Source organism: Cuculus canorus, chromosome 6 (assembly GCF_017976375.1).
Source record: "Cuculus canorus isolate bCucCan1 chromosome 6, bCucCan1.pri, whole genome shotgun sequence".
Classification (NCBI taxonomy): Eukaryota; Metazoa; Chordata; class Aves; order Cuculiformes; family Cuculidae; genus Cuculus; species Cuculus canorus.
This window is the reverse complement of record NC_071406.1, coordinates 20,569,695-20,590,881: the sequence shown is the minus strand read 5'-3', so window position 1 is coordinate 20,590,881 and position 21,187 is coordinate 20,569,695. Positions and strand designations below refer to the sequence as shown.

Below are 21,187 nucleotides of genomic sequence, written 5' to 3'. Positions count from 1 at the left end.
CATATTGAGTTTTTCAGCGCCATTCCTGGAGTTTTACAGTGTTGGCCAGGATCTTTTTTTTGCCTATTGAGTCAGTTCTAAAACAGGGGGCATTGTACTGTTTGTTTGTTTCATTGTTAGATTGGTTGGTTTTGTTTTTAGATAAGTATTCTTTTCTACTAATTTGAAAGAGCTTAATTTTAATGTGAAGAAGTGGCTGACAGTAATATTACAGAAAATCATCTTCTTAGAAGAAAATAGAGAAATAAAATGAAAAGGGGTTTTTTTTTCCAAAATTGAAAAAGCTTTGGAAAAGTTTTGAAAAACATTTTCAGGATTATTTTGAAAACTGATAGCTCATAGAGCAAAGGATGGTTAGTGAAAATTGGATTACTAGGAGTATATTATATTTTTCTAAAAATATCATAGGGTCAACTCTGCAATCCAATTTGGAAAAATAAACCTCTATAAATTGGTTCTTGTGACAAATAATGACAGGCTGAAACTAGATATATCAACACATTTTCCTGATAAATTTGAAATGTTCATCTAATCTTGGTAGTTACCACAAGATGAAATTAACTAAAAACTGCTACTTAAGTAAAATCTTACAAATTTTATTAAGTCCCATGCACCTCGATATCCATGAATCCTGGAATTATTACTGAAAAACAGACTGGCTGCTGCTTTAGTAAGAATTGTATTTTAGGGTTTGAGGAATTTTGTTGCCTGCTGCAACCTAGTATTTATTCCATTATTTTGATTGCTTCTACATCATTAAATATGTTTCCTTCATGACTTTTACACAATCTTTAGCCATGATACCAATCAACATGATTGCAACCAGGCCCTGCTCTCTCCGTGCTCATCATCTAATCAAAAATTTCATTAGGTTATCAAATGCAGTCTAATATTTTACGGGCCATCTTTAATCTACCTCAGCCTTATTGTATACAGCTTCTGCTTCACCCTGAGCTAGACTTTCAGCAATTTTAATCTGGACTTGCTGACGCCTGAAGTATAGCCTTCTCTGCTGATCAGTGTGGTTTTTCCCTCATTCCTATGAGCTCCCACCTCATTTATATAGTTATATTTAGGCTCTTACCTGCTTTTCAGTAGATGCTACAGATTCCTGTACGTATATTTAAGGTTCATTATTTCTGCATAGGTTAAGAGATCGTTGCCATTTATGGCTAGCTGTGACCATCAATCTTGGCAAGTTTAGCATCATTATTTATGTATTTCATTTTAAAGCCCTATCTATCGACGATACACCTTCTATTTAATGGATTCATATAATGCAAAAGAAAAACAGAAGACTGTACAAACTTCATATATTTTTATCAACAATTTACTTTCGTTGAATACTAAAACATTAAAAAAAAAAGGCCAGATTCTTTGCTTATTCTGAGAACAACTTATTTGCCTTAGGAATATGTACCATGCATTTGTGATTTTTTTTTTATCTTTACAGAAGTTAAATACATCTAGTTCATCCGAAGGTAGCACAGTTGATATCGGACTTCCTGCAGAAGAGCAACCAGAAGCTGAACCTGAAGAAGCCCAGGAGCCAGAGGCTTGCTTCACAGAAGGTGTTTGGAACAAAAATCCTAATAATACTTATTACTAAAGCTGCTGTAGTTTCTGAGTTTAGCTACAATCTCTTAGATAATGAAACAAAACACTATGTTTATACCACTTTTTGTAGAGGGCTTTATACACTACTGAGACAGCTGTTGAATGGTAAAAAAAAATTTGCCCTTGGATGGTCTTGTGCAAAATGCTAAATGAACCTTCTACAAATTGGCAAAAAGGAAGAGCTTTTGTGTGCCACCTGGGGCAAGAACAGTCTCACCTCATACATCTTTCATGCTTCCTTCTATTGGCCCCTTTACACAACACAGTAAAACAAGAATATGGGTATAAACGTTATTTACAAAGGCATTTCCTTGTGAGAAATATTATGGATGTGTGCATGTGAAGGAGGTGGGGAAAGGAATAGGTTTAAAACACTAATGGAAGGCTACAAATGCAATTTTTATTATCTGTAATCAAAAGATGGATTTAGAGTTTGGAAAACAAATACTGCTGTCAGTGCTGGGGTTGGGTTATTTTGGGACACGATAACAGGTCTTTCTTTAGAAATTTACAATGAACTAGCACAGACTACTACTGTAACAGACTTGGATTTGGCAAAGAAAATACCATTATTGATTACTAGTAAATAAATCAAGGGCACAAGCTAGAGAACTTAGCTGGTACTGAAAAGCTCGGAACTCAGATAGGAGTCTTATAATTTTTTCATATAATAGAATCCACACTGTCTGAACTCAGTATCCCAAACAAAAGAAAATACAATTTAATAACATTTGCCCATATTTTACTCCATAGACCTACTATACATGTGGAAGAGTTATATTTTTACTCCTACTTTGTAATTCGACTTCAAATTCCATGGAGTTTTGTCTTTTTATGTGCACAGTGTCGAGCACTTAGTTCTTGATAAATGAGAAATACATTCTTTTCACTTGTTCATGGATTTGTAAATTCCAGTTGTCTCGGTGTTAACTGTTTTTTGCTTTGGAGAAAAAGTAGGTAATGGAGGTGAAAATCTGTTGGATTTTTACTAGATAGCACAGCTTCTGGAAAGGTAGCACTGTATCATTAACAGAATGCATAACCAAAATTAATACAATTAAAAAAACTTTCTTCTCTCTGCCTCCCCCATCCCCTGCATTCATATAATGTCTTAAAGGCTGTGTACGAAGATTCAAGTGCTGTCAAGTAAGTATAGAAGAAGGGAGAGGAAAACAGTGGTGGAACCTTAGGAAAACCTGCTTCAGGATTGTTGAACACAACTGGTTTGAGACCTTCATTGTCTTCATGATTCTTCTAAGTAGTGGTGCTCTGGTAAGTGAAACTTGGACAGTGTCACAATGCTGTCAAAACACTTTTTAAAAATTGGATCTTCAGGTATTGTTTTAACTTAGTTTGCTGCACCAGAAGGAACTTATAAGTCCGTGTCTTCAAATGATGGGACTAAATTTCAGTCAGGCCTTTGAAAGCATGGTAGAAAAAGTCTATTCTCAACAATATATTGAAAAAAGAACAGACACGATTAGAACAGACACAACTCTTTTGCTGAAAGTGATAGAGATACACCTGAAACACGGAGAGGGACAACATGTGAAGAAGAGAACATATTTAATTTTGTTATTTGATTTTACTGTCTAGTTCTACTGATCTTTACTGATATAACTCAGGGAAAAGATCTGTAACTGCTGAGAAAAAAAAAAAGAGTTCGGAAGTAGCTGGTTTATGCCATCCTATAAATGATCTGTGCTAGAACAGCAAGAAAGATTAAGACTATTATTCCTTCTTAAGAATAAGAAATTAATTATTTATGCTTCTAATTCAATTTCTACTGACTCATACTCATGTAGAACAGAGGGATGTCTGTAAAACATGAATTTGCTTTAACACATATGTGAGGGCAGAAGAAAAAGAAGCCAACCATAATATAAATCTATAACAATATGTTATAGATTTATACCAACAATATGTTATTACATATAATAACATATGATCTATACCAACAATATGTTATTACACGAGTACAAACAATTACAAAGAATAAAGAAATTGGAGATGAACTGTTAAATAAATATGAGCCTGGATACATAGTGAGCTGAAGTTTCTTGGGAAAACTACTTGCCCAGAGATAATGTAGAGTATATCTAACAACTACTCTGGCAGATACAATTAACCTTTGGTAAGTTACTTAAGTTCCTACATCATAAAACAAAATTGCGTAGCAAAATTGTATTTTAAACTCTTTAGACCAATCACAACGCTTTAAAATACCATTAATGGTTAGCAGTTTGTGATTACACCTATTATTTCTTCAAGAATCATTCTGGATTAGTTTTGTCTAATATCAGCACAACCATCAAAGGTGAAATTCCGTCATTGTACTTAAAGGAAGTTTGAGATGAGATTTCACAGCATTAGAATCTTACGCTTGTGAACTTGAAGCGTGCATCACCCACAGAAAATTTATTTTGTGAAAATTCTTGAGAGACCAGGGATTAGCCCACGCCTCTGGAGATGTGGGACCCTGCTCTGCCTTCAGCTTCCTTTGTGACAGTGGAATGAACCTGCCAGTACTGTATCCCAGCATTCACCCCAGGGTCACGTGCCGGATGAGTCTCACTGCCTTTACAGCCAGGAAATCTGGCAGACACATTGCAGGCTGCCTGCAAACCACAGCGCGAGGGGCACTCGGGCAGGGAGCAGATGCACTCCTAGCTGCCAAGAACTCTGCTAGCTTAGCCTCTAGCAAGCCTTGAGAAGGCAATTATGTGTTGGGTCTTCCCAGTTTTGTGAGATAAAGCTGTTAGTGACTACATATGAGTGTAAGGTACCATAGTGCCCCATCTAAGTATAGAAAATTACTGGTACACAGATGTTAATTCAATAACTGATAGACGAATACTAATCATTTGAACTGACAGATGTAAAGTGATTCAAAAGCAGGCTGGGTAAAAAAGAATGTTAGTGTCACTAAATATCCAAATTTTCGCAAGCTAGCACATCATTCCAGTTCTTTCAACCCAATAAAATCAATAGTTCAACATAATAATAGCATACTTAAAAATTAAAAGCAATTAAAGGGAAAATTTCTTGGAGGACAGGAAGGCTTTCTGAGAAGCAGAAGCTATGTGTTTTTTCAGATGTCTACAAATGAAAATACAAAGAGTGTAAATAACATTGTGTAAATACATTAAATTTCTCATAATCTCATAATATGTGAATAATATAGTTAAGCAGGTATTTCATTTAGATAAATAAAGGATTTGATTTTAAGAAATGAAGAACTTGTTTTATGACTTATTACTTATAATTTTCAAAAAGCCTCAGGACTTAAAACCAAAATGTTAATTGTATTGTCACTGTCCTGAACATTTTACAGCTATGGCCTTGGATTTAGAAAATTGCTCTACCTACATACAAAGCAAATTATCTTAGTAGAATTCAATTCAGGCACACCACTTTGTAGAATCAATGCTATTTGAAAATTATCTAAGAAGAATAATTCACCATCAGTAAAAAATAAATAAATAAATAAACATCTCTGACCAGTGGAGTGGTTGCTATGTAATACCTGCTACTGCCTCCTGTCAGCTGGAAAATATATCTCCATAGCAGAAAAACAGGAATATACTGACTTATCAGAAAAGAAAACTTAAGATAAAATTGACACTCTCATGGCTTTTATTGAAGAAAATTCTCTCTTTTGTGGCTTAGTTGTTTGTTTGTTTGTTTGTTTGTTTAAACCCTGAAGTATATGCTGTAAGAAAAGGGAATAACAAATAACTTCTAATGTTTTTATTCACAGGCTTTTGAAGATATATATATTGAACAGCGTAAAACTATCAAAACAATGCTGGAATATGCTGACAAGGTCTTCACTTACATCTTCATTCTGGAAATGTTACTGAAGTGGGTGGCTTATGGCTATCAAACATACTTTACTAATGCCTGGTGCTGGCTGGACTTCCTGATTGTTGATGTATGTATATATATATATACCTATTTCCTAGGTACTACATTTATATTTATCTGGTTTTTTTTTTTTTTAATTACTTACTCCACAACCATAATATCTGTATACTACTTCAATTTTCCATTTAAAAAGTAAGGTAGGTGGGAAAAAATCCTTATTTCTCTGTCTCTCACTTTACTCTTACAAGAATGCCATCCTGTATCACAGAGTTAAGAAAGATAGAAGTGCTGCTAACAGAAGAACCTCACATAGCAGACCCACAAGCAGTTAAAGGATTTATCTTAACACTACTACTGAAGGAGGTCATGCTGTCCTCCACTTTGCCTTTGCCTGCTCACTCCCACTTTCAGACCCACTTTTCCCCCTGCTTTGGTCAAAGTCACATCCAGCAGTTAGATGTGTGTCTGGTCCACCAGACATATAATTGAACTAAAACTCTGCTGGCAAGAAGATTAGTACCATGTCCACAAATGTCAGCATATGGCTGAATTAGGGTTTTATAAGGAATGCAACACGTATATGTAGCATTGTTGGTGTCGCTTACTTAGTCAGTAAAATTTACTGAACTTGCAGTCTTCACAGCTGTGTTTGAAACCAGATTCAATAATCTTTCCTGCAAGGATTATCTCATAGTTATAATTACTGTGCTGTGCTGTGCTGTGCTGTAAAATGGGGGAGACCTATGGACTTGTGCCACATGGAACTGTTCTTTTAAGGTCTTTAAGAAATGGCATAATCTGGGTTAATGTCAGCCTGCACATAAGTTCAGTAGTCAGGCAAAAGGGTTAATCAATGTAACTTAATATAGAATATCACTTTCCAGAGGAGCAATGTTGCTCTGTGACCCATCTGCTAATTCAAAACAGGCTTCAATCATTTGTCTTTCAGTTGTTGGTAATCAAATAGGCATTATCAACTATAATTACTGATCCCAAAAGGCTTGTAAAACAAAGAAAAAGTGAGAGCAATATCTAAACTGGTAAAAAGGAGCGATTAATTTAATTTGCTTTTGGTGGTTTTAAATGCCCTGAAATCACGAGCAAAATATGAAATTCAGGACTATTAAAGTTTCCAGATGTTGTTACCTTACAATATTTTTTTTTGTTTATTCACCTATCTTACTCTTATTTCATATTACTTCTTTTGTCTTTTTTTTTTTTTTTTTAATTTAAAAGACCTCCTATTCCTGAAGAAAGTGCTTCAGAATTAGATTCTTCTAAAGAAGTTTATATCTCACATCTATGGTATGTAAAGTAGTATGTACAATATAATAATTCTTACTTTCCTGTTTTCATATAGGTCTCTTTGGTTAGCTTAACAGCAAATGCATTGGGTTACTCTGAACTTGGTGCCATTAAGTCCCTTAGGACACTAAGAGCTTTGAGACCTCTAAGAGCTTTGTCACGATTTGAAGGCATGAGGGTAAGACAAAATGAAAGAATCTGAAATTATGCATGCATAGAAAGAACCCATGCATGCAGAATAAGGAATGACAAGTCCACGCAGAAAGGCTGCACTCTCTTTTTACCTATTGCATATCTTTTACTAACAGATAAGCAAAAAGCTTCATTGATTCACCTAAATCCATAAGCAGTATCACATAGTTACATTCATTAAGGTTACTTTACTTTCTAGCCAATCTCAGGAGTTTTCTATACAAACCTTTGAAATTACCAACTATGAACTCTCTTAACAGACACTTTTAATAATGAATAAAATGTAACAAGATTTTATAATTCTTTTCGGATAAACATATCACAATATTTATAGAGGAATCTAATTTAACGTTAGTTAATAAAGATATTTTCTGTTACCAGTTGAAATCTTTCATTTTTCTTCATATTTGATAAACCACCTTTGGTCTAATGCCACTGAATTTTACTAGATGGTGCTAGAGATATATTCATACCTACTAGTGGTTTAAATCTATTTCTGAGTTTGGCTGCCTTTAAAAACAAACCAAGTTATTTGATTTCTTTATTAAATTATTCTTGTAAGGTAAAGGCTTTTCTTATTTCAACAAATCTCTATCCAGTATTCAATACAATGTATATAAAGTTATTTCTTACTTATTATGAGTAAATTAGAGACCCTGCTTACTATTCATCTCACTTAAGAAAGCATTTTAACTTATTTTTTCATTTGTTTATACCTTCTGTTCCTTAAAGCCACTGAATACAAACTAACTCTATATGCATGTCATCGAAATATGTTTTAAGAGAATGCTTTTTGCTACTTCATGGAAACATAAGAGGAAACAATGTGCTAATGAATTTCAAGTCAATTATAAATCAGTGGAATAGCCTGGAGTATACTGTCTGAACAACCTTTAGACAACAAATCTAAGCTTAATTAATTTAAATTGAGACTTAGAATTCTGTCCCTTAAATTGTATTCATCAGGCTGTATAGCTCTACTTCAGAATGCATCAGAAAAAAAATATTGCTAACCAATGATTACCAGATGAATAAATTTCAATGTCATATAGCAAATTGACTTTTAACAATTTTCTTATCATATGAAATTCATTAATTAATATTCAGCAGGGTAAGAGCTGGTCAAGTACTATAGAATGTATGAATTTTCATTTAAGTTTGGAATGACTATCCATTTTAGCTATTTTCTCTTTGCCTTTCTTTGTACTTACTGTTCATGAACATTCAGATAAATGTGGTTTTGTGCAAAGACATGCTGGGAAATTGCTGTCAGTTTTTCTTTTTTTAATAATGTTCTGGTCAGCTGCAGGAGGACTGGAAGACCAGTATTGAAGTTACACAGGGACAAGGAATGCAGCTCTTTACATGGCATTGGGGGAAACAAATAATTTCTAGAGAGATAACGTCAAAATTGATTGCCAAATGTTTCATTCCACTTTTCTGTATCCTCATAGAATTGCCTTAGTAAATTTTCCACTTAAAAGATTTGCAATATTCAGGCTCAAAGAAAACTACCTGTTACTTGAACTCTATATACCGCTTTCCCTTATTTCTCACCGAATAACTATGAAATTATGCCAGAAGCCCAATCATATGATAGAATTTCAGATACACAACATGAATAATCCAAGAGCAGCGTACTGTGTAGGCATCAGAGACAAGCCTGGAAAAGCAAAACCAGTTTCATTTCTGTCCTGCAATATTCATGATAATCAATGAAGTAACTGATTCCAGTCACTTAGCAAATTTGACTGGCCAAGTATATAGGCCTTATCTTTACTATTAGTTACATGTACTTCTGAAAGTGTTTTTTTCAAGGCATTTGACAAGTATTCACAACAGATCATTGACAGACAATAACATTACTTTATGAATGACTCACGAACAGTAAAGGATTTAAATAACAGATAACTGACCAGCTCATGATAAGACTACAGTGAAATTAGTCTGTTCAGAACCTGAGTTAATTTCATAAATATCCATAAAACCAGATTCTTTTATCTGCCAAAAGAAAGTAAAAAATAAATCAACTCTCTTTACTTTCTTTTATTGCCTATACCTACGCTGAGCTGTGACAAAATAAGCTGGTTTTATTCAGCATGTATTTATAATTTTAAAGTTTACCCCAATGTTCAAAACTTCAGATTTTGCCTTAAAAATATATCATATGTATTCCACAGGAATCCCTGTATGTAAAATGCTCTGCATCATTTTGTAAAACAATCTGCTAAGTTCTCAACTACGTTAAATCAATCTTTTCCTTAAATAAGTTTACTCTTCTGATGAATTGGAAGAATACAGTACTTTACATACTCAGTAAATACTAATAACTATTCATTTACTCCTAAATATGGTACATACTTCACTTTTTAAGTTATATTCTTATAAGTCTACAATTGTACTCTGTGGTTACAACTGAATTTTGTAATTATACTGTTTCATAAATGGAATAAATTCTCTTTCCACATTGAATATAAGGTATATGAATGACTTGCACCAAAAAAGGGTACAAGTGTTCCATAATCTGCGCTTGCTTAGAGCGCAGAAGAGAATTTTGCCATATTAAAGGCACTTAAAATATCTGCTAGTATACTGAATTCTGAGATATTTTAATACTTTCTATAGTGAATCTCAAAATCAACTCCACCCAGATGCTGGAAGGCAAAGTAAAGAATTGCTTTAATTTAATTTAAATTCCTGTCTTAGGGTTTATATTCTCATCTCAATTAGTGTACTTACTGAGCAGAAGTATCTGCAAATTGAGATTTGAATATACCCGTTGCTTTTTGTTTAGCTTTTTATTATGTGCAATATAATGCTTTTGCGCTAGTTCTGAACTGGTATGCTACCTGTAAATGTAGAATACTGAGTATACATTGCTTTGCTGAGTTAGAGAATTAAATGACAATAAAGCATGCATTTGTGTCTAATTTCACAAAATAAAGCATGTCATGCCGTGCTCGATTTATTTATTAGAGAAATAGTAGAAGGCAGCAAACAATCTGAAATCCACTTGCACTTTCAGTTTTGCATGCCTTATGCATATTTCTGGCTGATGGCTTTAAATATTTACTGTATTTCAAATTTCCAGTCCAATTTCATAACTTGTAAAACTAAATTACAGTATTTGATGTCTTAAATATCCTCTAAAATTCAAGGGCTATTCCTTAGATTCCCTTACCAGGAAAGTGATAATGAGGCATTTTCAAGAGTACTCCAAACTTCATTAGTAAGAATGAAACATTTCTCATAAGATTGAGTTATAAAACATAACATCAAGTGTCTGTCATTACAGATTCACTACTAATATCAGGCTATATATTTCTATTTCATATAGGATAACCTTTCTTCAGCTTGGATGGGGTGGACCACTGGTTCCTCCCCTTATCTGTATTATGGGTACAGTATTCCCCCTTTTCTACCCTTAATTATTACAGTGTGACTAATCACTACGTTGTGCATTTAAGGTTAGAAAGAGAAATGATCTTATTTGAGAGTTCCAGTAGGAGGAAAAATACATGTCCTTTTTAATTGCTTTAAATCTTAGGAAATAATCCCTTGAAATTTCTGATGTTACAGAAATAACGTGAAAACTTCTGAGGAAACCAGTATTATTATTTAGAGTTATCTGAGAGTTTTTTTGCAGGAGAACGGTACCTCAGCTAATTTTAGATGCATTTTTACTGACATAAAAAATGTTTTTCTATAAAACTTTGAATATGGTTTTTACATTGTTTTGGAAAGGTCTATGTTTTACACTGATACACAATTTATAGCTAAATACATTTAAAAAATGCCATAGAAAGTTTTGAACATTACTTGTAATACATTAAGCATACACCAATACACTATGATCTCAATAATCACAACTATAAATATTTATATAATTATGGTTCAGAGTTTTGAATAATTTTTAAACTCCTGTTTATTGACATTAAGTAAATCACTCCAAGTGTATATAGATAACATGAGACATCATATAACATATAATCCTTTGTTGGGATCTGAATTCAGTCTTCTTGGTGGAAAATAGTTTTTGTCATTTTTATAAAATGCCAATAAAAGAAATATTTTTATAGTACGTATGTCCTGTACGATGTATGTCAGTGATCTACAAAAATTTACATTCACTATCAGAGACTTAGAAAAATTTCAGTTCTTAGACTTTAACCCTTGCAAGCAACAACTGCAGGAGTGTATCGTTAGTGCAGGAGTTTTTATAGCTTCATTATAAATGATATATCTACATGAACAGCATTCATTGTAAATTTACCATCTTATCTCACAATTAAGAATCCTGTATTCACTTTCAAGAAAGTACATTCACTATCTTCTGCAAGCTTCTCTTAAATACAGATGATTTTTTTTTATCAAAAAGTTATACACTTTGAAGCATTTTTTGAGTACTGTGATCTCATTCATTACCTTTGAAATTTAAGGGAGGTCTATTAGAAGTGTTATGTGTCCTGAAAGACAATTAGAAAATGTGAAGTTTTGATGTAAGAAGACTTTCTGTATGGATTTTGAGATTTTTCTTAGTCTGTAATTGTACAATTAGAAGAGATCTTTTGAAGGAGTTCCTTATAAAATTGAAACTGATATCATTTTGTCTAGATTTGTGTTTGTTGCATTGTGAAGGAAATCCTTACTTTTAGGATTCAAATGAAATTTGAATGAGATACATTATATGGTTTACATTTTAATTAAAGCTGTTACAGAATGCATAAATTTCAGCAAGATTTCATTTATGTAACAGGAAGAGCAAAAAGTTATTTTTTTTACCGCATCTGGTGAAATTCCAAGATATTGTTCCCACATCAAATAATCACTGGTTTCAAGTCTTTTCAAACAAATGCAGCTATATGTTTAATCTCTTGACAGATAGTTATTGTATTTCATCAGACATTATGTCAAATTATGTCTTTTCTTCTATGTTGTCTTCGAAAGTAATTTGTTGTATGCTTGATTTCTGACGAGAAACAGAATCAAAGCTGCCCTGGAAACTCCAGTATTTTGTTGAATCTTACTGTGTAGCTTGCTTTTATGGACTTTTATGTGAATAAGAGGTACTTCTGTTGCTACTTTGACCAGGTTTAATTTTCTTATAAAAGATAGAAGAGAAATACAGAATCATTGAGGTTAGAAGGGACCTCCTGAGATCATCTAGTCAAACCCCCCTGCTAATAGTTCTAGCATTCCAAGATAACTCACTCTGTAGCATAAACTTTTTCCAGCACAAATTGTTCTAAAAATAGCTTGTGCGTTAAGTGTTTGAGGAAGTATTTTTCTTATTGAGAGAAAATTCTTGATCTAAAGCATTCTTCAGTCAGCTGCACAAGGAAAAGTAGAAAAGACTGCAGTTGTTATGGGAGTGATTTTCTTTTCCTCCGAAATCTCTCCCTTGTTTCAACTTTATTTGCTCATTACTATTAAGATTAAGATTTAATTGTACCTCCTTGTCATGTCTGTCTGATTCATTCCATCTGCCTATATTCTCTTTGCAAACTCCCAGTTAAGTCCAATTTTTTCTTTACAATTGCTGTTTTAAATGATAGTTTTCAAATAATCTGCACGTTCCCAATAGTCTTCATTTTACTCAAAAATTGCAAAAAATTGTCAGAAATATTGTCTTAAATACTCAATTTCTTTAATTGTTTCACACATGAGGTTCTTCTTATGCCAGTTCTAACAGTGGCAAAATGTATTTGTTTCTTTCATGGAACAACTTTTGTGCTTTTTTTCTTGATTTAAATGATATTCTGGTCTCACATGCATCCTGCTTGCTATTTCTCAGTGATCCTGAATTAAGGATAAGCATTAGTTCACTAGAATAAGATTTCAGATTTATTTTTTCCTTTACTTCTAACTTTTATAAACATTTTTCTAAATATTATTTAATTCTGGGATTATATGACCATAGCTCATGTAGTTAAGAATAATTTATATGTACATACATAGCATTAAGGCAAACCATGTAGCAAAGGAGACAATATTCTAGTTCTTTTACTATGCACTTCTTAAAGGAAAAATCCATTAAATAATTCTAATTTTGGTTGGAGGATAGAGAAAAGACTCTTCTCAGATGTGCACAGTGATAACAAGAGGCAATGGACACAAGTTGGGTTATGGGAATTTCTTATTTGATATAGGGGGCTGGGGAAGGTTTGTGGTTTTTCTTTTTGAGGTCTTTTGGGGGGCAAATGTATTTGGGTTTTATTTGGTTTTGGGTGTTTTGTTGTTTGGGTTGGGAGGGTTTTTTACAGAGAGGTAAATACTGGAACAGTTGAATAGATTTAGTGGGTTACAGATCACACATTCATACAAACATGGTGCAAGGTCCTGATTTCTCTTTGTGGAACAAAGATTTGAGAGTTCCTCACAGGAAGTCCATTAAGATAAAATAGAGAGGAATAATTTATTGAAAATCAGAAGGTTTTAATAACTTGCATGAATCTACAGTTTTAGATTCATCACAGTTCCTCCCTAGAATCATTAGTTGGATCATGTTAAGTAGATTGCACATTCTCTCACAGGAATATTTATTTCTCATCCACTGCTGTCTCTAAAGCTTTACATAGGGTTTGCATATTGCCAATTATGATCTCAAAACAGTCTGTCACAAGAAGCTCTCACAATGAAAATTAACTCAAATAGTTATCATCAACTGGGCATCTTCCAAATGAATTATTTTAAGGATTTCACAATTTTAATCTGAATTATTTCATAGAATAATAGAAATCTGAATGTAATTGAATTATTTAAATGTTTAAGCTCACCTTCACCCTTTTTAATCTTTGTACAAACTTGGATAGTAGCAATTTTCATCACTGCATTGGTGAATGGTTGAAGAAAACTGTAATTGTTGAGATTTTTTTATGCTGATTTTGTTTGTTGACTAAGACTTTATCACCGCTGATTATCCTGCAGATCCACACATTTCTCTTTATATATGACAAACTAAATCAGAAAATTGAAGGAATTACACAATTCCTAAGGTACTTCTCTTCTAGAAATCTAGCACTGTGTTTTCTGTCACACTTCATATCACAAGATTCCAGATTATGTATACAATTTTACTAATGAAATGCCAGAAATTTAGTAACTCAAAGCCACCTATGATCCCTGAAGTGTGAAAGGTTTACTAGAACATATTCTGCAAGAATTTCCCCATCTTCATAGATACATTTACAAGAAGAATTTCATCTCTGGTGTCTGAGAAGCCATTCAAGTATTTTGGGAGGAATGTACTTTAAAGAATTCTTGGGACTCTTTCGCTCTATACTACGTATCTCTGCATTTCTAATTACCTTTCAAACGAGTCTGTTAATAGGGCAATTGTTATTTTGGATTTGGTTTTGCTCTATAGTTAGTAAAATCCAGGGCCTTGAGGGGTTTGGGTTTGGTTTATTTTCTTTTTTTTTTTACTTCTTTCATGTCAGGGTCTTCCTTCCTATCACATTGACTTAAAGGAGTAGAATAGGTGCACTTTCTCTTAAATCTGGTTTGCACAACACAATTTTCGATTGCATGTCACCTTATGAGCATCTGTCTATTTTTGTCAGCACAAGTCCAGTGGTATTTCTATGCTACTATAAAACAAATAAAACAGCTGATGCACTGGTTCTCTTATAGCTGTTGATTCATGAATGCAAAGAGGAGGGAATGATAATTCTCAAGACAGAGGTTTCTTCCAATGGTTGTTTCTGTTGGACTATCAGATAGTGCTAATCTTTTTCATTTAGGTATGGGCTTTCTTCCCAGTCTCCCTCAGATGCTCTTTTGATCCTCTGACTGGGAAAGTTAATGTATCCCCTATGTCTTTTCCTCCTGTACCTCAGCTCCTCCACGGCTTAAGAGAGAATACACCTGTTTGTTACCTGATAGCCACACCTGGTCAAGTCAGTGTGGTTTCAGCATCTCCTAGCCTTCCTTGTGTGATGTCCTCAAAGTCCTTCACTACGAGAACACGCTAAATTCATGTCATGTAAGTTACCAGAGCCTCCATTCCTGTCCACTCATGGCATAACTACATGCATATCCTGCAGTTTTACCTCTGTGGTGGACCAGAAATCTAAACCAATGGCTACTTGCTCAGTTCATCTTTCAGTGCAAATGCTCCCTCTGTCTACATCTGGACTTTGGCTAGTTGAGCAGGGGAGGTTAATGATCTTATGGCAGATATTCTTACCTAATACTTGTTCAAGACAAGGCAATAGTCACAACTTACTCTCAAATCCTGCCAAAGGCAGTGTCAGTGTTTCATCTGAACCAGGAATTAATTTTGCAATTTTGCTCTAATGTGGCTTATGCTACATATGCTGCTGTCTTTGAACAAGTGGCTCTTCGGTCTGTACTGCTAAGAGAGAGATGAATGGCTCTTTGTAACCAGCACTATCTGAAGTCTACAACTGTGTGATTACACATATAGTCACTAAGAGAGAAAGAAACTATTCATTTTTTTTGGACATATATATATCCAAGCCCACAATTTGTTCCTCTTCCTTGGAGTTCCTTAAGGCTTTCTCAGGCTTTCCCAGCTATCAAGGAATTGACTATAGGAGTAATATGTCTTACGCTTGTCAGGGCCATATAGGATGCATAGAAGATAAGGTTTGGTTTAATCCATAAAAGTCCTGGTGAGGTCAAACTAACTGGCTTTCTGTGCTTGCATGTATGTATCTTATGTGGGAATGTATGTGCAGGTAACAAATAACCTCTAGAGCCTTTGACAGACTCCTTCAAAGGACGCTGGTATGAGGTCTAGTTCATCAAATCTTTGGGAAACTTCCTGTTTAAGCCTAAAATTATGAAGCTGAAAACTTTCAGAGTGAAGGCGAATACAGTACTTTGTAATTTTAAGTACGAAGAACATTTTAGATAGAATCATACAATCTTCCTTTCCATCCCAAAGATGGTAACTTCCTCCTCCTTTGCACCGGGGACAGAATTCGGAACTTCTTAACAGAACCTGCAAAAGTTACAGGGAAAATGGATAAGTGCTACTGAACATTGTTCCTGGTTTGTTTACAGATTTCAGGAGTCCTTGATACATCCATTAATCAGGTCCACTGCAGGAATTCCTGGAAAGCCTGTGGCTGCTGAGATGCCAGGATCTATCGAAGCTGTTTTGCTGTGGGAACTGTAATACATTCATATCTCAGTGCATGTTTCAGATATGTGTCCTGCAGCAAGGTTGAATCTGGCAATGTGTCCTTATATTCTACTCATACAGCAAGGATAAGCTGGTATTTTGCACAATCCTCATTCTATACATATGCACAGCTCTAGTAGATAAATTGATTTCCTTTTTTTCAGTTTCATTCTGCTGTCTTCTCTGGACAGTTGTCCACAAAAAGATACAAACAACAACAACAGAATCAAATGGACAGCTAATTTGTATTGAAATAATGTCATATCAGCCAGAAGACAACACAATTAGCATTGCAGTGATTCTCAAACTTTATGTATAGTATCTGATTCTGTATGATAAATATTATGAAAATGTAAACAAGGAAATATCCTGTATATACGTAAAATACTGCTTCCTTCTAAAGGAGACGTGATTTCCCAAAATGATTTTATTTTCTTAGATGAGTATCAACTGAGATCTAAAGTAGTCCAGAGGCCATTTGTCTCTGTAGGTGCCTTTTTTACTGTTTCACCTACCTGACACTATAGGAAGGTGAACAAGCAGAATCAACTTGGGATTTCGCAGCTTGCTTACAGGAGTCAGCCTGTCTAACAACATCCCAGCCTTGAGGAAATGCATAGGTAACTTAAACAAGCAACTCTGCAAAAATCTTTTGCAGTTTATTGGCATTATATTCTGAATCAAGGAACAACAGAAAATAGGCCCAAACAACAGCCCCTTTTGAAATAAAGAGAACATTTAGTATCACATACACATGATCTAGATTTGAAGAATGAGCAAAAATAGGAGCTATGGTTGGCAACATTCTTTTAACCCGCTACAGACTGTCTTCAACAAGATGAGACTGTAAAAATTTTTGTTTGCTAAATTTTTAACTCCCTCAGAAAGGCTAATTGATCTCCTTTTTGCATTCAGTTCACTTTACAATCAGTTCTCACGTTTTTCTGTCCCATTTGCTGTAACTTATGTGTGTAGGTGTCATGTGTGTATCTATGGGTGCTATCTTGGATATATATTATGTAAACTTATGTCCCACTTATCCTGATATAACTCAGCTATTCCCAAAGCAAATATCAGAAAAGTAAATGGAAAAAACACTGATAATGCAATTGCCTCCAAGTGTATGTGCTGAAGAAATTAAAGAATTCTTCCTAAGGTGGACTTTACAGTCAGCTAAGCATCTGACCAGCATGTAAATTATGCAGTTTTACATTATAAATATGACAGGGCAAAAGTTCAACACTGGTGGAAAAAAAAAATCAAAAATTAAACAAAACTCAAAGTTTTAATTTTCTTTTCTTCTTTTCTTAAAAAACCTTCCAGGGGGACTGGATAGCTCAAGGGGTTGGTAATAGGATACAGAGCCTTTCATCTCTAGGTCACCAGTTCGCATCCAGGCCAGGTCAGTAGTGACCAAAAATTGTTACCATTTGATGGGTTTTCAGTGACCACTATGAAATTTGTTGGAACCATTGTTGAAACAGTTGCTGGAAGCCATTCACTTCTTAAGAAGATGTGGCTGATCTTTTGGCGGTCTCAGTAGCAAGACTGCATTACCTGTTCATCTAAAGATGCAAGACACAGTGATGGCATTTTGTAGATATCTCTCTTTCTACAGCTATTATCAATTCGTAATTGTTGTAACAATTACTGTAGCTGTTAGTATTCTGCTGCCTGTTCTGGATCAGTGCTATAGTGCAATGGATCTCAGGACTGTTAAAAAGGTATCACCTACAGGCACTCAATTCATACAAAACCATTCTTGGTGTCAGCATAGGTAACCTTAATTTATTTAAGTCACAGGAGTAAATCCTCATCTTTCTTTCTTGACATGTTTGTTTTCAGGTTTTTCACCAAGATTAAACAGAGGATTTCAATCAGTATAACACATCCAGAACATTATTATGGGTGAAGAAAAACAAAAGAAAAAAAAGCAAAAGCTAAGACAAGCACTAGCTGGCCTAGAATTTCAAAGCAGCAATAGCATAATACAGTGTCATAGATCAGGTCGGACTTGGAACAAACTCCAGAATCATTGCATTTCTAATTTTAATGTTGTTCTCCGTTCCATCAGGCTAAGTAGCAACAGAATTCTTCTCCTCACAGGCTATTAAAAAAACATTTCCCTCACTCCTTTGAAAATGGTTTCATAGGCACAGATTATTACTGGGACCTTATTAGCCTTTTTAAACTTTTTTTTTTTAAATGGCTAGCTTATGCATACATCACCTAGATATTTCACATTTTCTATAATAGAAAGTGCAAGAAGCAAGCATGCTTCCTTTAACGTTATCACACACACACACAAAAAAGAAGCTGTCAAGAAAATGTAAATTTTAAGAAATTCACGGTTTTATAAAAGATAGGAACAATTGTCAGTTAGAGCAAGGTCCCATTTCTACTGTCTGGCAACAGAGGAGGCCCTTAAAATGAGAAGAAAATATGTCCTAAAAATAACATTTCTACCTAAGACCTCTAATCAGGTCCTAATTCTTGGCCATAACATTTGGGAGGAGAAGGGTGCTGAGTGACAAGTAACACAACCGCAATACTCTGCTTCCAAAGCCTTCAAGAGGCTGTGAAATACAGGTAGCAAGACTAAGCAGCTCTGAGCTTCCTCAGAATTATTCTGGCAGTGGGGAAGACCACGCTATGCTGCAGAAAGCAGGGAACAAAAATGGACTAAGATACACCAATACACCTCGAGTATGCATGCAAATATTTTCCTATCTTACTGTAGGAATTGGATTATTGAGAATCAGAGTCCCACTATACATTTTATTTTACCTTCCTACGAGGTCCTAAAAGTTTTACAGAGAGAAATGTAAAGTATAAAATGATATATAACTTGTAAGTGAGATTAGTATTGCATACTTCAGTAAAAATGATTGCTCAGCTATTAGCCAAGCAAATATCACAAAAGTTTTGATAGCTCTGACAGACACATGTGATTAATTATTGTATATATTAGAAAAATAGACTTTTTATGTACATAATTAATTATTGACATCTTGCCTGCAAGAGGCTGAGAAGGCAACTGGCCAAAAGTAATTTAAAATGCAAAATCAAAACCCCTAAATATGTCCTTGATATATGTCCTTCTTTAGATAAATGAAGGGTATTACTGGCTTAAACTCAATGCATGAAACAAGAAGACTGGAGCTTGAAATAAATTATGTTGATTCAAGTAGACACATATTGCAAAACTGTCTTGCTTTTCTATACAAAGAAATTAATCTTTGTTATAATCTTGCATGGAAAAATAAGGCAATAAAGATATGTATTTAATTCCTGCATAATCTTTTTAATGTAGAGCTTGGTTTCTAGATTCATGGCATTTGTGTTTTCAGCTTAAATTTCAAAGCTATGTTGATCAATTATACAGGTTGCCATTTTTCTTTAAACATTTTTAAGCTATAATTTGATGCATTTTTAGAATTTTATTATGTGTGTATTTATATTTAACTTTTTTTTTTATATATATATATAGAACACATCAGTGCCAGGCTTCATCTTAATATCACCAGGTCTTCTCTTTTGTTTTTCTTTTAATTATTTTAATTTTTTCACTTATATTCCTTCCATTACATGTTCTAATGTTAAGTATTTAAAAGAACAGTGCAATGCTACAGTTATTAATATTGTGCTTTAAGATTTATAGTATTAATTTCTGAACAAACAACTATTAAGCATTGGTAAAACACTATACAAACCTTTATTACTGTAAATATTCTTACACTCTTTTCTTTTCCCCCCTGTATTTGTGTACTAGGTGGTTGTGAATGCCCTTTTAGGAGCAATTCCATCCATCATGAACGTGCTTCTCGTTTGTCTTATATTCTGGCTAATTTTCAGCATCATGGGAGTAAATCTGTTTGCTGGGAAGTTCTACTACTGTGTTAACACCACAACTGATGAAAGGTTTGAAGTCGACCAAATCAACAATTTTAGTCAGTGCGAGGAACTCATAAAAAACAATCAAAGTGCCCGATGGAAAAACGTGAAAGTAAACTTTGATAATGTAGGATTTGGGTATCTTTCTTTACTTCAAGTTGTAAGTGATCACTCTTTATATACTTCTTACTGTTTATATGTAATAGTGAAAAAACAATTCTAGCAACAAGGACAGAAAACATATTTACCTGATGATTTTTATCTGTGATTTTGTAATACCACTGCACTGATAATTGATTACTATTTTCATAGTAAGCAGCAAGTAAAGCCTACTAAGATGACTGAAGGAATTTGGGACATCTGACAGAAAATGTGCTATTCTTTCTATTTACTGCTCCCTTACACCTCCAGTTCCTTCTAACTTCAAAAGTTTCTAGAAAACCCTAGGAATGGTATTCAGCTATCTGAATACCATAAGTTTTACAGTTGCTGAAAAACAAAAATCTGCATTGGTGTGATTAAGTCACAGAGAGGAATTCCAGGTAGGAAATCCCATCTCAGTGATGTGGCTGCCACTAGTGCAGACTTATGCCATCTAAAAAGCAGTTTCTTATTTAGAAGAAAAATAGCAAAAGAAAAGTATCATTAGATATTATAATCTGTAAAATATTTTCCCTGATATTTCTATGCATACTCAGAGTTTATTCGGGAAAGGCTGAGAGAAGGAAAGAAGGTAGAAAATACATGCAGAAAGATACGTGAAGGTTTTGCCTTCGCTATCAAAAATGGTGTCCTCACACACTGTCTTTGCATTTTGTAGTAGCTAAAAATCTCACTCAGCTTTAATCAAGAAAATGCTGGACCCTAACCTACGTTTTGTGCATTCAGAAACCTCTGTTTTTTCAAGGCTACTGTCTGATTCTGCTGTATCTTAATTTTCATTTGCATAGCTTTTAAAAATTTTTCTAGCTTTTATGTTGGCATAAGAAATTTCAATAATACAAATCATTAACATGATGCAGTGGTGTCAACTTTGTCCTGGCTCAGCATCTAAACCAGTAGTTCTGAGCATTGTGAACTGCCACTCCCAGTTAATATAGTGTTTCACTTGTGTCACTGGTAAATCTGATAATTTAAATTTCACTATGATTCAAAGAGAAG

General features: G+C 34.1%; 1 protein-coding gene across 7 annotated transcripts in view; it reads left to right on the top strand.

Moving 5' to 3' along the window:
- The window catches only part of LOC104054538 (sodium channel protein type 1 subunit alpha), a 108,667-nt gene that overhangs the window by 74,312 nt on the left and 13,168 nt on the right, over nt 1-21,187 (top strand). For all 7 annotated transcript variants that reach the window (XM_054070652.1, XM_054070649.1, XM_054070653.1 and 4 more), the window contains 5 exons: nt 1,454-1,571; nt 2,735-2,889; nt 5,378-5,551; nt 6,845-6,967; nt 19,905-20,186. In XM_054070652.1, the coding sequence (XP_053926627.1) occupies nt 1,454-1,571; nt 2,735-2,889; nt 5,378-5,551; nt 6,845-6,967; nt 19,905-20,186 (852 nt within the window). The remainder of the gene's footprint in view (nt 1-1,453; nt 1,572-2,734; nt 2,890-5,377; nt 5,552-6,844; nt 6,968-19,904; nt 20,187-21,187) is intronic.